Source organism: Sylvia atricapilla, chromosome 3, assembly GCF_009819655.1.
Source record: "Sylvia atricapilla isolate bSylAtr1 chromosome 3, bSylAtr1.pri, whole genome shotgun sequence".
NCBI classification, from domain to species: Eukaryota; Metazoa; Chordata; class Aves; order Passeriformes; family Sylviidae; genus Sylvia; species Sylvia atricapilla.
In genome coordinates this window covers 24,342,720-24,360,267 of record NC_089142.1, presented here as the reverse complement: position 1 = coordinate 24,360,267, position 17,548 = coordinate 24,342,720, and the positions used below count along the sequence as shown (strand labels likewise).

The window sequence follows — 17,548 nt, the reverse complement described above, 5'->3', positions numbered from 1 at the left end:
CTTATATTAATAAAAACTTTAAAAATTATTTGTGTTTTCTATTCCAGCAGATTTGGTGCCTCAGTGTAGCGCAAGTTGTTGTAAAATAAATGCTTTGTATTTATGTTACTTGTTTGGTTGTGGCTCTACAAAAAAAACAGCAGGAGCTCTTTTCATCGAACGTACGATTACTGGTTTTGATGCATTCTTATTTAGTTTCTGTCTGGAAATTCTTTTTTCTACATAAAAATATCCTCGAATTTAAAGGCATTTTTGGCTTTTTTAATGAAAAAAATTTAACCAGTGTGGGACGTTCTAATGATATAATATAGGAAATTTCTGTGGCTGGACAAACCGATGGGCTGAGGACTTAAATCCTCTGAGCAATCAATCCAATGGCTTTTATGAATGCTTAGGGAAAAAAGGAAATAAATTACTGGAAAAGAGGAAGAAATCTTGTTGCATGATTTGCATTGGCCAAATTCAGAAAAGACACATGTATGGTAAAGTCTCATGTACCATTGCAACTGACTGAGCAGAACAAGTGAAAAGAAGACAAACGAGGAAATAATGTTTTTCTTTTAACAAATAGATTTTAAAGGAACACCTTAATGAGGAAAGAAAACATCTTCTTATCGTGATCTTTCTTCTGCTGAGGAGATCAAGGCTCTGCTAAATATCTTCCTAATTTTAGTGCGAATTTGGCAGGACCGGCATGAGATAAATCCTTTCTTGGGAGAAGCATTGTCCATTTCATGTGCTGATTTATGAGAGAGAGTCAGCTTTATTTGGGTGATGGCTGGACTAGACTGTAAAGCTTGTTTGTGCTTAATATACTAGATAAATTGTTCCTGGCTTCTTAGGGTGTGACTATACTTGCTGTCACACTCCCAAATTTACTCAAGGACTGTGTGATTTGCTGAGTAGGTGTCATGTAAAGGAAAACCCAAAGGGATGGCTTTTATATACCTAGTTTTTTCTCCTCATATCATGTTGACAAAACCCCTTTTTTGTCCCTTTTTTCTACATCAAAGTAAAATCTCCTGAAGGCTAAAGGCAAATTTTAGCAGCAAGGAAAATGACCACCAATAATCTGAGCAGTATGAAATTTGACACAGTGATTTTGTTTTAGCGAGGGGAAAATGCCGGTTACTGGCTGTCAAAAAATTCTGCACTGAGCCTTAACTTCATGGGCAGCACCTTTAAAATCTATTTAATATTCTTATTTCTTCGGTTATACTTTTTCCTTCTTCAGTTAATAACAGGCTGTGGGATTAAATCTTAGCTTTTCATATTTACTGGGAAAAGTAGTATTGCAATTTATGAGTAAAAATATTCTTTGACTAAATTATCATTGCAAATTAGAGTTTATGAAAGTTGTGACTACAACCATAATTACAGCATTGGCTGTGCACATTTGAAATCTTGCTTGCTGAATAAATTTGTTTTCATTCAGAGTGCACCCCCAACGTTTTTAGAAAAGAGTGAATCAAGCCTCACTGACAAAATTTCCTACAGAGTTTATTAAAAAGGTCACCTTTGTTTGCTAAATTTGCCTAAAACATAAACTTTTCTTGAATTAGCGAGATGCTATTTTAGTCTGTTATGAGAATTTCCTACTCAGGTTTACTACACCATAGACTCATAAGGAGGCTCACAAGAGCTTCCATATTACACTATCTATATATCCTAAAATTGTTAAAGTTAAAATTGATTGTGCAAGCTGTTAAGATAAAAACGGCAAATAGCCAAAATCAGGTATATTACTGTAAATTGGAGAGATGGGGGAGAGGTTTAAAGCTCTATCTGGCAAGAGAAGGGTTAAGGACTTTTTCGCTATACCCGTTTCAAATTACAATGAGAAGCCTCTTCTTTCCCAGCAGGGTTGTGCTTACATTAGTCTTTAGATCTCTCTTGAAGAGAGCTGTTATATTTGTGCCTGCTACAGTTGGAAATAACAGTTCAGAAGCTAAAAAGGGTTGAATGGATTTACAGAAGGTTATTTTTTGCAAGTAAATTCATGGCAACACATTAATTTGATTAGTACATGCTTTAGAATTACTTTACACTCAAGCGATTGAAAAGATGCTAAAGTTATCTCCAGGCTGCTGGACAGATATGTGTTACACCACCAAGGTACAGATCAAGACAAATCTGTGACTCAGGATTTTATCTTGGGAAGAGCGCAAGGTGTACGAAGAACTCAGAATAACGAGGGAAGATAACTCTGGGAACTACAATGTGTCAGAAGAACAACTCTTGCTAATACAGCTCCCCACCAAAGACCTGGTTATCTAAGGTTTATATAGGAATGCCTAGGTCAGCTGACAAAATACTGGTCTTCTGCTCCATAAATGCAGAAAAAACGATAACAACAGTGGAAAATTGGAAGTCTGAATTTCAGCTTTCTTAGAAATAACTGCAACCTGACACATTCCATAATATTTAAACAGGGTGGGGGGAGAGGAATCACCAAAGATGTTACGATGTTACATTTAGAGATGACATTGACATGAAGAATAGGTAAATTTTGTTTTTCAGCTACTGGGAAAGCAGACCTCATAGGAACTCAGAACAAGTAGGAGAAAAGTTGTTGGTGTTCTCTTTTTTTTTTTTTTAACTTGTTCTTTTTCTTTTCAAAGATGAACCTAACTGCGCTCAAAGCTTTCGTGGGCTTGCTCTGGAATTGCTGGGTTCTGGTGGGTCACGCACAGGGAGGTTTAGGAGACAATCATGTCCATTCAAGTTTTATTTACAGGAGGCTGCGGAACCATGAGAGAAGGGAGATTCAGAGAGAGATTCTCTCTATCCTGGGTTTACCTCACAGACCCAGACCATTTTCACCAGGAAAGCAGGCTTCTTCTGCACCCCTTTTTATGCTGGACCTGTATAATGCCATGACAAATGAAGAGGATTCTGAGGAGCTGGAGTATTCACTAAAGGGATCAATGGCAGGGGAGAGCAGAGGGATACGAAAAGGATACCCTGCCTCTCCAAATGGATATTCGAGGAGAATACAATTATCTCGCATGACCCCCCTGACCACACAGAATCCTCCCTTAGCCAGCCTGCACGACACCAACTTTCTGAATGATGCTGACATGGTCATGAGCTTTGTCAATTTAGGTATGTGGAAATATTTTTTGTTTTTGCTCTCTCTGAAAAACTGTTAGCCTGATCTTGTGAAGGGCAAACCTCTCGGCCGAACTGTAACCTGTTCTGAAACAGCAGGATGGGGCCCAGGCTGCTGTGCCACTGGTAAAAGAATAATCATACGGATGGTAAAGTAGCTACATTGTAGGTGGCCATGGAAAAAGATTTTTCTCACTGTTTATATAAAGTCAGTTTCTATAACTTCCCTCTGCTGGCTTCTGTTTTCCTTCTTTCATTGATGTAATGAAAATTCTAGCCTTAGGCCAACTAACTCCTTTTTTTTTAAATCTCTAAAAATCAAACACTTATGCTTATTGCTCAGTTATTTCCCTCAGTGTTTTCCTTAAAGTTTACATATGAACAAACATCAGTTGTTAATATTTTAAAGCATAGAAAGGTATAAAAAGGGAAAAGTTAAGCCATTAAAAAAAAAAAGATTCTTAGGTTATATAGTGGGGTATTTTTCTTTTGTTAAGAGTCAGACTTTCAGAGTTTTATTATCTTTTCAGTTGGATGGCTGGATTTTAAATAATCTGTTGCTGTTGCTTTGTTATTTCTATTTAATAGCAACAGGCTGTGTTTTATTATACTGCTATGGTGCTCAGAATCTACAATGGTTCTTATTTTCTCTGTCATAAATAAATTAAATGACAAGTAGAGTATTAAACACTAGAAACATGCAAGCAAAGAATGCTTTTGAAAATTATATAAATTCAGATACAAAACCTGATAAAACTAAATTATATTGGCTTCTGAGTGTAATAAATATGCTTGCCAGTTACATTGTAGGAGAAAAAGCAGTTACAGATTTCTTTATTAAAATGCAACTTAAATCTTATCTAGAAAGCTGCAAATAATTCATGAAATTAATTTAGTATTTTTATAAGCATTTGAAATGCTACAGGACTCATAAATTTGGCTAAAAAAGCCACTTGTCATTGGACCTGAATAACAAGAGATTTAATTGAAAACTGTAAGTTTCATAATAAGCTGGTACAAATTCTGATGAACTCTTGTTTTCCAGTGGAGTACTTTATTTTTAAGAAACTTTTTAAGAGTGGCAGATGTTCCAGAATACCTTCATTTTAACACACACATTCTATACCTTTATGTCTACCAGGTTTTTAGTAAATATTAACTCCAAATACTTACATTCTAGGAAAGTAACAATCTAGAGTTTATTTGCCATAATAATAAAATCACTTTTCATTAATTATTTGGCTGACAAAGAGGTGCTCAAGTTTGAGATATTTTTCCTTAAGAGTAACAGATGTCCACACCTCTAAATACATTTGCTAGTTGTTTTTGCTCTGGAAATAGCAGGTCAGGAAAGAAATGGAATCTGTTTTCAGAATATGTGTTTCTTATAATTAAGGATATATTGCTCATGTATTATTTTTAAATTAAAATTGTGTGCCTCAATTTACCCAGAGTATCTGGAGTCAGCTGAATTTAGAATAGCAGTTATACATAAAAATCAGAAATGTTCTTATCCTTAGTATTAGTCAAGGCACCGATCCTGCAAAAATTTTCCTTGTGTGTACTGAGAAGTGCCCTCTGTAAATGTATCAGGGTCCATTCCCTCGGCGTTCCTGAGGACTTTTTACATGGGACCTAGCCTTTGATTTGAGAAATGTCTTTGATTACAATAGGATTTCTAGCAGTGAATGAGCAGAAGTCTTTGAAATTTCAGTGCCAGATATGTCCTAGGCTGATCCTACTGTGCCTTCCCAGACAAAAACCTTCTCTTGAAGAACTCAGATTTCTACTGAGTGTCTTACCTTGGGTAGGAATTTTCTAATATTTGTCTTATTTGTTGGAATGCCAGTGTTGACTTAAGAAAATAATTCTGAGAAGCTAAAGCTTAGCTTATATTTCAAAACTGTCAAAACTGGGGCTGAGATGCTGTATTTTTCTAGTGATTAATATTAATAGACACCATTAACTTATAACAAAATACTGTGTAAATATCAGGTTTAACTTGGCATCTGTAAAGTTAAAATGTGTCTCAGCTCTAAGTTAGTTTAAATCCTAATTCACTTTAAATACCCTTCCATATGAATGGATATTGTGGTATAACACACACTCTACAGTGTAAGATGCGTAAAAAATATTGATGACCAATATAGATTAACTTCAACATTTTTATTAAACAATCCAATGTTTCAGTATAATTAACATAAAAATGAAATAAATCATGGAAACCAGTAACCATTTTATTTGATTTATTCAGTATGAGATTGTGACAGATGAGGGCAAGCTCTTTTAATGGAGAATGAGGAAAAATATGCAGTGATAAGTGAATGCTAATGCTGTACCTTAAAATCAATAAATGCTGATGCAGCACAGTAATAACTCAAATGGGTTTAGAATTGAAGCCCCAGTCAACTTGCATTAAAGAAATCTGTTCTGAAAATAGTATTCACCATGTTCATACTTGCACACCGTTAATTAGATATTATGTAATTATAAAACACTATTAATCATCATGATATTTTAAACTAAAACTTTTGTATATAGTTGTACCAGTTATAACAATTTAAGATGTGTATGTTGAAACAAGAAATATGTAGCTGAGATGTTGGATAGAAATTATTAAGCATAAGAATTTAAAAGACTGAATAAGATTAAAAAGTAAAGAAAAAAATAGACAAAAGCAAATAATTTTATACTAAAGAATAAAAATTTAAGTTTACATGCTAACTTTGATTAAAACCCCAACCTGTCGGAACTGCAAATGCCTCACTTTCAAAACCAAATTTAGAAAATAATTATCAAGGGAATTGCAATCAAAATTCTGTCAAGCAACCAAGGAGAAAAATAATGCATTTATTTTTCCTGAAGCTAAAATTGTAAACACCTGCTCTTTCTACTGGAATTTATACCAGAATTTCCATCTCTTTCTTTCCTGAAAGATACAAGAGGACAGAGACTATGTCTTATCCTGTGTTTTGTATAAGACTGTGTACTTTGGCGACTCTCCATAAGTATTGATGAATGTAACAGAAGAGTTAATTTGGTTTGGTCCAGCAGTCAAAGAATAAATCCTCCACTAAACACACTGGGGTTTTCAAAGATCTGATTATATCACATTCAAATTCAGAATTTTGTTTTCCTGACTGAGCGTTTTTTTAGCCTATTATAATATTTTATTATATTATTATTGCAAAGCCCCTACTCTTTAGAGTTCTGGCATCATCTTTTTGGCTGGTCTCCCAAAATGACATATATAGGATACCCTGTTCCCCAGAGAACAGGCAAATAATACTTATGCAGTCCAACTCACTTTTTGTTCACTCAAAATTTAGTTAGGGAAGGACTTGTTTAAGATAAATGTTAGTGTTCCCACTCTTCACCTCTTACAAAAAGAGGGGGATTGAATAAAATAGACCTACATAGATGAGGTTTGAAAAAACGGCAGCACTTTTGTAAAGTACATTTAAATGTTTCAAATACTGATTTTTCCATTATCATCAGTGGTCATTAAATCTGCTATACTTGGGTATTCTTTCTCATGCCATTCAAAAGATCTGTAATTTTTTTAGAATTTGTTAATTTTTCTCCTAACAGATTGTTTCATTTGCTAAGCAAATCTGTTTTCTTTCTTCATATCTTCCTGTTAGTTGATATGAACCTTCCATAAAATGGGGGATATATATATATCTGCTTTTGTGGTTTTCTGTTTTATCTTCTTTTTTAGCATACAAAATTAATTTCAAAAACTTGAATGTGAAGATCACAACAAAATTTGTGACCTGACATACATGTGCTAAGAAGGATACAATAATAACTGAGATTTTTAAAGTAACAAATACACCCCAGAAAGATATTTTTTCATCTTCACAGACAATGGGAAAGATTGCACAATCTTAGAATAATTTTGAAACCGCACGCTCTGTGTTCAGTTCTTAAACCAGACACTGAAATCAATGGAAATTTTGTCTGAGGCACAGAGGACTGTTCATATTTCTCCGGCTTCTCTATCCCAACTTTGAACACAGTTTTACAGATTATATTCCTCTTTAAAACCTGAATCATTAGGCAAATACATAAATTCAAAAGATTTATAGCCCATTGTATTCATTGGAGAATGCTAACATGGCATAGAACAAATTTTACAGCTACTTTGAGAAACCTATATTACATCAATCCACACCAAGTACCTGCACAAATATATTTTTGTTACACACAAAAAAGAAAGGATTCCTTACTGCAATCAGACCCTGAGCATAAATAGTAGCTCGTTTCTTAAATTAAACTAATTCAGTTTCTACAACCTTCCACTCACAGCTAACATATCATCAGCGAGGAATATGGAGTGCTAAGCTATAAAATGCCAGGAGCTGAGGAAGGGGTTTGAAGGATATAGGCAAAAAGGCCTCAGGATCATTAACTTTTCTCCTAAAACTTAGGAATGAGCACACTTTCTTTCTTTTCCACAGGATTTCAGAGGTTGCTGTCTTAATTTTAACTGTATGTGAATTTCTTTGGCTGTGGTACAGTTTTAGTGCATAAACGCAGGCTCCTAATGAAAATATTGATACAGCCTTAGCTGAAGAGATGGAAAGAGCACTATTATCTTGCCTTGAACAGAGGGTGCTATTACAGAGATAACATTTGTTAAATAGCAAATAGGCCCCATGTCTTTAATTGTGGAATTGAGTGAACACTGAGGAAAAGAAATGAGAAAACGTTTGTGAAGCTTTTATTCAATGGCAACCCCAAGTCAATAAGGTGTCATTTTTCAATCTTTTACATAATGTTTAGAGCAAATTGGATCAAGCAGGTCTCATTTAATTTTCATCTGAAGTAGACATCACTTGGCATCTTGAAATTCTAAGACTTTATTTCCCATTTATTAAAGTTTTGTCACCCAGTCAGTGAATAGAATTAATTTCTTGTGACCTGGTACAGCCAGGCATTAGAAATAACTATGAAATAATTATCTATGATCAAATTAAATATTAAGACAATTCTTTGAAAAATAATTTTATTTGTTTCTAGAACAAAAGGACTTTATTCACAGGATGACGAGCTAAAAATCTTTATCCAACACTTACAATTCATTAGAGTTTTAACCAATTTTTGTGCAATGACAGAGCAGGTTTTAGAGATCGCTTTTAGTTTTTAGCAAGAAATATTCTCCATATCCCTTTTTCTAATTGTACTGTGTTTGTTGTTTTATGTTGAAATATTTAATATTTTATTTGAAATCTCTCAAGTTACATGAATCTTAAGAACTATATAGCTCTACCTCAAAATAAGTTTGTGTGATCCATAAATATCATCTAACAAAATAATGTTTTTATAACTGTCAATTAATTTTTTTGCCAAAGTTAACACTTTAAATCCAAGTAAATTATTGGATCTGCCCAGCCAAAGAAATGTCAAGCTCTCCATTAACTGGGGTATAAAACTGTCTGACTCTCCTTGCCAACAGGTTTGAAAGAAATTGCAGATAACTAAAGGGAAACTGATTTAGCAGATGGTTAGACGTGCATGGTGAAAAGCTATATATATGTATGGATATATAAAAATATATATTATTATTAATATTTTTCCCATTGGGAAGAACGGCTGACCCAGTTCTGCTTCTTCTTTAGAAAGTGTTTCTTTCCAGACTAAACACAGACTTTGGGTGGGGTTTTGGGGATTGTATGTATTGTACAGTGCATATTTTCCCAGGAAAACACAATCTGGCAGTGACTCTGGCTAACCATGAAAGAGAAAGAGGCAGGCTTGTGGAGACATCTCTGTGTGGAGAGTATTAGGGGAGGAATCCTGCCATGGATTGGATGGAGAGCCTCTTGGTTGTCTCCCTAAACTCCGAGTTGTTTTCTTAGATAACTGGACAACTTTGGAATCTATGTCATCTCCCACACTTACTGTTCCTGTTATTATTTTCTCTGAATGTTAAATTATGCAAAGAATTTTACCGTGGTTACCTGCCTACTTACTGCCTGAATTATGGGGTAATTATGACAGAGGCAGTTCCTTTTTCTTTTCTTTTTAGCCATGGCAGTTCCTTTCAGCTTGCTTTCATGGGCTCACAAACTAATAGAATTTGGAAAAAATTGATTGATTGCAGTATGATCATTCTAGGTGTCATCTGGTGTTTCCACATAGCTGAGAATGAACAGTTTATGAAGTGCCAATTGCAGCCTCCAGCTAAAGAAAGGCTCCCCAGGGCTTCAGGAGAGCTCTGGCTGCTACCAGACTTTGTAATTATTTCCCACACTTTTCCCTATCCTCTCCTCCTTGTCCTTTCCCTTGTCTCCAACCCCTGCTGCCTAGGCAGGGTCACTGAACTTTAGTTTTATGTCAGTGGCATTTGGCTGTAGAAAGGATTAAAGGCTGAGAAGTGGCGAGACCAGGCGACAGAGCAGGAGATGGAGAGGGAAGGAATGAGAGCAGGCATAACAGAAAACAGCAAAGCACAGGCTGGGCTTTAGAAGGAGGACATGTCTCTTCTCAGTAGGCAACAGCCAATGTGCAGGGCTGGATGCAGACCTGCTGGGCATGGGAAAGGTTGACAACAGAGAAACAGCCTCTACAGGAATTGCTGAGATTTAGCCCTACTCGTCTGTGCCTCACATGGAGTGTGATGTTGCAGCACTGAGAGCATTTCTCATGCCAGTTGAATTACAAAAGTAGAAGTTCATCATGGTAGGGAGAAGGTGAATGCAGATGGAGAAAAGCAAAGAGCATGATAGAAATAGACAATGTATGAATGAAAGGCAAAATTAGCACAGGTGTGGGTTTCCTCTCTGAGTGAGCCTTGAAGGCGAAGGGAGCACTTCTTCTCTGAATCCCTTGTGGAAGAGCAGCTACCTCAGCCTCCCCAGGCACTTGGCTTCCCAGGCAAAACTTTTCATCCTTGCAAAACAAAATGCAGCTCCCCCCACCCTTCGGTATGTGTGTGCCGGGAGTACACAGACGGGCTACTAACATTTGCAGCCATAAATAACTTAGGAGCTGCTTTTAAAAACCGCAGGTTAAAGGATGAGGGCTGCCATGACGCACACAGAGGTTGAGATCAGAGGAGCAGCTAAGAGGGGTCAGGAGCAACAATGAATCCCCTTGTTCTGAGTCATATTTATGAGTGCTCCATTGCACCTAAAGTTCATATTTATTGGCTAGGCCATGGGGTTTCCCCATTTGCTCATCTCTTAAAATAACACCCCTGGTTAAAATTTCCTATAAAACACAGAAATGCTGCAGCAGGCAGAACTTGTCAACCCTGACAACTACATTATTTAAGTTTGTGGGTGGGGTACACCAAGCAAGAGCTGGTTTGTGTTCTGTACTGAACTATGAATTTGTTTCTATACAAAATACGAGTGTAATATAAGTAGAACAGGGAAGATTTTATAGCTTATCTCTTCACTCAGAAATTTCCCAGCTATTGAGATGCATTTAAGTGTTTAGTTCCCAGCTCTTTTTGACAAATTACTGTGGTGCAATAGATCAAGAACCTGGCTTTATTAACCACTATTATACCGCTTAATACACATGTGGTATATGAGGCATATGTGGTACCTCACCAAAAGGTGATTCTACTTTTTTTCCCCTCTGTAATTCAAGGCAAACTGAGGCAAAAATGATTAATGAATCAGAACCTAGAAAGCTAACCAGAATAGCTAGTGCTGGTTCATGATATGTATCTGTAGCTAATAACCAGTTATTAGCAGAAGCAAAATTCCATGTAATTCTCTTTTTCAAGGAGAATCAGGATGAAGAAGAAATCTGAACAACTGAAATTTCTGTAAGGCTTATCTGGCTTCACAATATTACTTATTCAGACTCCATGAGAACCTAAAAGTCTTTTCCAACTTCAATGATTCTGTAATTACATCCCTTTCTTGACTGGGTCAATTAGATGAAATTATTGTTGTTTTAATTCAGAGGTATTTGACTGTAGCCAAATTGATGAAGTTAAATTAATATGATCTGGTATGCTGTACCCCTATTCCAGAATAATTATTGTCAATTAAGAGCAATTTGGCTAGGCATATCCATTTAAAAACATTTATGTTTTAAAAATGGAGGAAAAATACACATGGGGTATGAAGCTATAAGATACTGCAAAATATTTTCAAACACTAATTTTACTGGACTTTTACAATTGTGAATGGCATCATTTTTGGGCATAGTGGTGTTAAATTCTGTTCTAACAAAGAACAAAATTCTGGAAAAAATATATGGTCTGTTTCATTCTAGGCCTTAGAAAAAGAAGGAACAGGGACATTGAATGAGCAGGGACTCTGATTTTGGGGTGTTGGGCAATGTTACCTGGTGCCTAGAGCCACGGGATTCTGGTGGCACAGTTTTCAAAAGAACTATCTGAGAAATTGAAAGAGTGAGAGAGCAGTAGTATGGATGATATTGCTATGGGGGCAAGCTCAAGCCCAGTGTACAATCCCATACCACCTGTAGTCTTTGGGGGTGATTTATGATGGTGGAGATCCAGAAGGATCATAGCTCTGGGAAGGTTGTTCCCAAGATTAGCTCAGCTGGAATATTTGTCAAAAACTATAAGTCATAATGTGCTACTGATCCCAAAGGTTAATCTGCTGTTCCTGACCAGGTTACCTTGCTGCCTCATACATGAAAGTTAAATGTGTGCAAAGGTTTTGCAGTGAGTCATTCCCACTCCCAGCCAAGTCAGAGAGTGAAATGTCAGAGCAACCTAATAGAAAAATCCTGAAGTGCCTCAGATAGAGAATGAAAACAATGTACCTCAGTTTTCTAGTCCATAAAATGAGGATGGGCAAATACTCCTGCATTCATTTTCTCTTCTGTGCATTGTCATTCTTTGAAGTTTCAGATTTGAAGTTGGTATAGCTTTCTTCTTGTGAAGCCTTGTTTTACTCTGTCTGTGTGGTCATACTTTGCTTCTGAAAGCCTCACAACACTTTGCATTTCATCATGGTGATCTCAAATGTTATTTTAGAAAAGGCTAAAAAAGGTTCTTCTACAAGGGCAACAAGTTTGCTGTTCTTAAAATAGACAGGTTACAAAATAATGAAAATGTGAAATAGGCGCTGGAATTTAAGCACCAAAACTGAGATTTGTGTTTTGATGTAACGAAGAGAGGAAGTGTGGCTAGCTTAGCTCTTGTTCTCAGAATATAGGCTTGTGTCTCTCTGAGTCATGTGTGCATGCATATCAGTCTGTGTGCATGGCTTTGTGTATGTAATATAGAAAGCATGCAAATCTCTTCAGTTTTAGTCACTGGAATTTTTTCCCCCTTAAATCATAATATTTTTTCCCATCAATACTATGTGGCTTTCGCAGCCCTGACCTTTCAAGCTGCCTGTTTGGACCAGTGTTTATCAGATGACCATTTGACCTCCTTGTTAATTGTACTTAATTACATCCTGTTGTAACATTTTGAAATAAGGAGGAGAGTTTATGGATCTGCTCCAAAGACCTGAAGACTAAAACAGCAGCAGAATTCAGCGGTATGAGGTGCTGAGTAATCTTGTAGTGAGTGTATTGAGAGCTGTGGCTCGTCCAGTCAATGACAAAAATTAGATCCTTAAACCAGTCCTTTTTCATTTAGGATTGTTGGTACTTCTGTGAATAAAATCACAGTTTTTTAAAGTTTTATTTTGTTCTGAGAAGGGCTTCTCCTATCTGACTGTTTCTCCAAAGAGATCAAGAAAGGAGTGAGATATCAATAGTACTGCAAGGGCTGAAGTTCACATCTAATGATAAAAGAGACAGTAGCCTCTGTTTCCACAAATGAAGTCTCTGTAGTTTTCCAAACTTTCACAGTTTCTTATGCTTCCATAGAATTCCCAGTTCCCATGGGTGTTCTGAGACTGGTATAATATTTGATACAAGATTTTTTGTGCATTGATGATTTATGAGAACATTTAAAGCTTCATTAAAGAGAAGCAATTATCCCCTGCAGCTGCAGAAAAACAAAAATGAAAACAAATCAGCATCAGGTGAAAATCTACTCCCAAAACTTTAAGGCAAGGCAAAAGAGGGTATCTTCAATTTTTTTAGTATAACAGTGATAGACTTATTGCAGAATGAAGTGCCATTAAAAATTATTTGTAGTGGTTAACTGCGTATCATTATGGCATTATTACAATGGTTTATCATCCAGCATTATCAAATTCTAGTAAAAAAAGATAAGCTACTTAAGGCTGTGCTGTGAGCTCTTTGGCTGATACAGTACTGCCCATGGTTGACACTGTGAACTGATCACTATTGTGAAAGCTAAAACTCTGGACTGTCTTTCCTGTAGCAAGGGTTGAACCTATAGTTCAACTAGGCACAAGTGCTTTTACATAGGTAATTTTTTTTTGTTTATTGGTTTAAATTACAAACTTATATGACTAAAAATAAAGCACAGAATTTGCTGGATGTCATAGTAATATACTCAAAAGATTATAATTTTTAGATCCTCTTGGATGTTAATCAATAGAAAGTATACCTGAAAATACACAATTAAATATGATGACTTTCAGGAAGGACTGGTTTCTTTTTCAGAGTTTTGAGAAGTAGTAAAATGTGACACTATATAGTATTGTATATAACTGTAATTTAATTTTATATATTATTTCAGAATAAAGTTTTTTCTTCTCTTTAGTTCTTTGGTGATCTTCTATATTGTATCCTATAGCTATCAACTATGGTTCTTCAAAAGGTGATTTTTTCACCACTTGTTAAACTATTGAATTAATAGCCATGTTTAATGAAGCTGTATGTAATAATGAGATCACATTTACAAGGATAAGAATTTTTAGATACATCAAATTTTTAATTTAAGTTTTTCTTAAATATATTTACAATTTTATAAAGTATGTGTACTTATATATATTTCTATAAAAAATGTAGGCATGTACTAATGCAAAACCCAGAGACAATTGATGCTGCGGAGTAAATTCTAAGACACAGATCACAGAATATTCAGAGCTTAAAGGGACTCATGAGAATTAAGTGCAACTCTTAAGTGAATGGCCCATATGGGGATTGAAACACCAGCCTTGCTCATATTAGCACCATGCTCTGGACAACTGAGCTAATCTTGAGGTCAAATAGTTCATGTTCACGCTGCAATTCTTTGGGTCTGAATGAAGAGAGTAATATCATTAAGATTAACTGCATATTGCCACTATTTTGATTTCCCTGCAGTTGTGTTTGTCTTCCTCCATATTTGTATGTGTTCCCTATAAATGTAAAATACAAAGGATGTGCTTATTAGCATGTGTGTGCACTGGAGACCTTGTCTAAAAAGGTCTGTCATGAACTGAGTGTCTTGGCTCCATGGGCACAGCCCCCAAACAAGTTCATGCTGTGTTTACAATACCATCTGCTACAGTAATGAACCTTCTTTTTTTGACATATTGCTATATCATTAACATTACATCATTATATCAGTGAGATTTAGCACAAACTCCAATAAATCATGCTGCTTCTTCTAGTCTGCTGGTAAGGAGCAGGTTTTCATCAAAACCTGATGACTGAAAGCTTGTCTCCAAAAGATGAGACTCTGACACTTCCAGACAGACTAATGGAGCTTTTTACTTCATAAAAAACTAAGCCTATCCCCAAAGATTAGAGCAGTTGTCACTTCCAAATCTAGTAGAAACACAAGTTTAGAGCAGGTGTGGGCAAACGCAAATGTTGGATCAGCTGCTGCAAAATGCATGTGAAATATTCCTGGTGTTGTAACAAAAAATTTGCAGATCATATTCCCACTCCCTGCTCATTCTTACCTTCTGCTCAGAAAGACACACTAGTTTTGTCTGGGGCACATCATCTCAGCAGAGTACAAGCTCCAGGTGATCATCTTTGCTGTTCCAGAGAAGGGTTACGTCTCTAGTGTGACTGTAGATATCTCTGCAATCAGCTTGGGTATTGTGTAAGTAACTGTGTGAGGAATATGAGGAATGCAGTCTCAGGTGGAATAACACTGCAGAAATATTAGCATGTCCACAGTCCTGGGCAAGCAGCTCTAGGCGGCTGTGCCTAAGCCAGGAGCAGATGACCTCTTCAAGTCCCCTCCAACTGGAGCCCCTCTGTGACTGTGACACAGTGTCTACAAAGAAGGGGGACTTTACTCTTGTCATATACATTGACATCAATCATTGGGTTTTTTTGGAGAAGAGTGATGATCTTGCATCAGACAATTTTTGGATTAACAGTACTGTGTGCTCAAAATGTCATATTTTTTCTCTTTCTACTTTGGAAATTATTTACTTGCTTGTTATGCCATTCTGAGACTCTTGTCTCTTTCTCCCCAAGTCTGTCCAAAAGAACCTACCATGAGGGATCAGGACCTACTGTCATGTTACCTGGAGCTAATATGAGCTCTTCACATTATTTGTGAAGGTTATTCTTCCCTTCCTTTGGCAGTGCAGGTGTAATGCTGGATGGCTAACCCAGAGGTATTTTATTCACTGACAGTGAATTTCTGCCCAGAAAGGGGGTCAAAATGATCATTAACCTTGGTAAATTTTAAACTTCTTTCAGGGAAAAAAACCCAAAGCAATATTTTTCCTTCTTGTTGAGGGGACTTATTCCATATGGGGATGAAATTATCTCTGTGAGAATAAATCATGGTCAGATTAGACTGATGGAGCTGCAGAGGAGAGGGTACGTTTTGAATCAGTATTTACAAGCTGTTAAAACCACAGCCAGGTCCCAAACTGGCTGTGAAAACCTGCCGTCTGAAAGTGCCATTCCTCACTACCCCTGGCCAGTCTCCTGTCTGGTCTTCCTCCTCATCTTCCTCCTGTTTGCCTCCACCGTAGTGTCTCTGAGGCCTGCCCCTGTTGTGCTTCTGGTCCCTCAGCACCACTGCTCAGGCTCTCCTAGGTGGCCAACAGCAAGAGTGTGCGGGACAAACCTTCAGAACAAGGGCCAACAGATTATAAAAGATGACTAGTCTCCCTACATTTTCAGTTTTAAGGTGATGACTCAGTATAGTGATTATCCCAATACATGTTTGTGCAACCAAAGTATAAATCAGGGGACTTCTGATTTTATTTGAGCCAAGCTGACATAATAAGTAAGTTCACGTGAGCAGCTATTTTTTGCAACTGTATTTAATATTCTATCTATAATATAGTCTAGCAAAAATTTTTGATTTCTTATATATAAAGAAGCCTTCCTCAACTCTCTAAATGAGATGTTCTTGAGGGCTTTCTTCCTTATCCTTGTTACAGCTGGACTGTTTTTATGGAATGTTTGGTCAGTGTTAATGTGTATGGGTAATAATAAAATACTCAGACGTGAGCATAGAGTAGAGCAGAAAATATTGCCTATCCAGTCATATCCAGTCTGGTGTGCAGACACAACTTCCATGGAAGCACTTCCAACAAATTGCACAGAAGAAAATAGATGGAGTTTATTAGACAACATGCATTAATGGTAAATGGTGGAGTGACTTGCCACCTCTGGCTGGAAGCGAGCAGAGGGTTAACATGAGCAGAAACTAAGGAGATGTGAGAAGATAGACTGCACTTTAATGTTTAGCTTTTCCTCCCCTGCCAGTTGCCCTATGATGATATATGCCCTTTCACCCTCCTCAGAAGTTATGTTCCATCTGTATACTTTTACAGTGTCAAAACAGTTATAACTTACACCTATTTTCTGACCATTGGATCCCAGAGGTATAACTTTTGTTTCTATTCAGTTGCAGTAGAACCCAAGGGGGATCTTTTTTTCTGTCGTTTGTTAACCTTGAGGTTGTGTTGATCTGACATCCTGACTTTCACACACAGTCAGAAACCTGGCAATAATTGTTAGTTTTCTTTGTGATGATCTGTGATTATAGAAAAACAAAATTAAATGTGAGAAAAAAGGGAAGTCTATTGATAGATGGTATCAAAATTTACTGGCTTTGCCAAAGGTGAGGCAAAATAGACATAATTGAAAATAGCAGACAAAATTAGCAACCTGAGGCATGGTGGTGTAAGGATTAGCTAATTTATCTATGCATTAGCTCAGAACCATGTAATAGAGGGATCTTTGAGGACTTCTGTTTTTCCAAGTAAAGATTTATTTATCACTGATGAAACTGAACACAATCAGAAATCTAGTGGATTTAGATTAGCATATGTATTTGTGATTGGAGTGCCTTTGTACTACAGTGTGCCTCAAAACAATAAAGAAACGACAGGGTCCTTACTTATTAAAGATGAAATAGCACAGATGTGCAGCTGTATCTTTTGTTGTGCTTCGTGCTACATCTGAGCAACTGGAGTGAAAGGTTTGCTTTTGTGAGGTTGAAAGTTACAGTGCATTATACTGTCAAAACCATCAGAAAAAAGGAGATTTTGAGAAGTCATGTTGCCAGCTATCTTTTGTGTTAGGATTGTGATAATAGCCAAACTTAGACTCTTAAATTTCTGTTCACTTCTAGAACCTGATCTCTTTGTCTGGTTACTTCTCC

The 17,548-nt window shown here is 36.5% G+C and overlaps 1 protein-coding gene across 1 annotated transcript in view; it reads left to right on the top strand.

Annotated features, from left to right (window-relative positions):
• Window positions 1-2,078: 2,078 nt before the first annotated feature.
• Window positions 2,079-17,548, top strand: part of BMP5 (bone morphogenetic protein 5) — a 55,072-nt gene continuing 39,602 nt past the window's right edge. Inside the window, exon 1 of the mRNA XM_066314956.1 lies at window positions 2,079-3,105. Coding sequence (XP_066171053.1) covers window positions 2,622-3,105 — 484 coding nt within the window. The 5' untranslated portion in view covers window positions 2,079-2,621. The remainder of the gene's footprint in view (window positions 3,106-17,548) is intronic.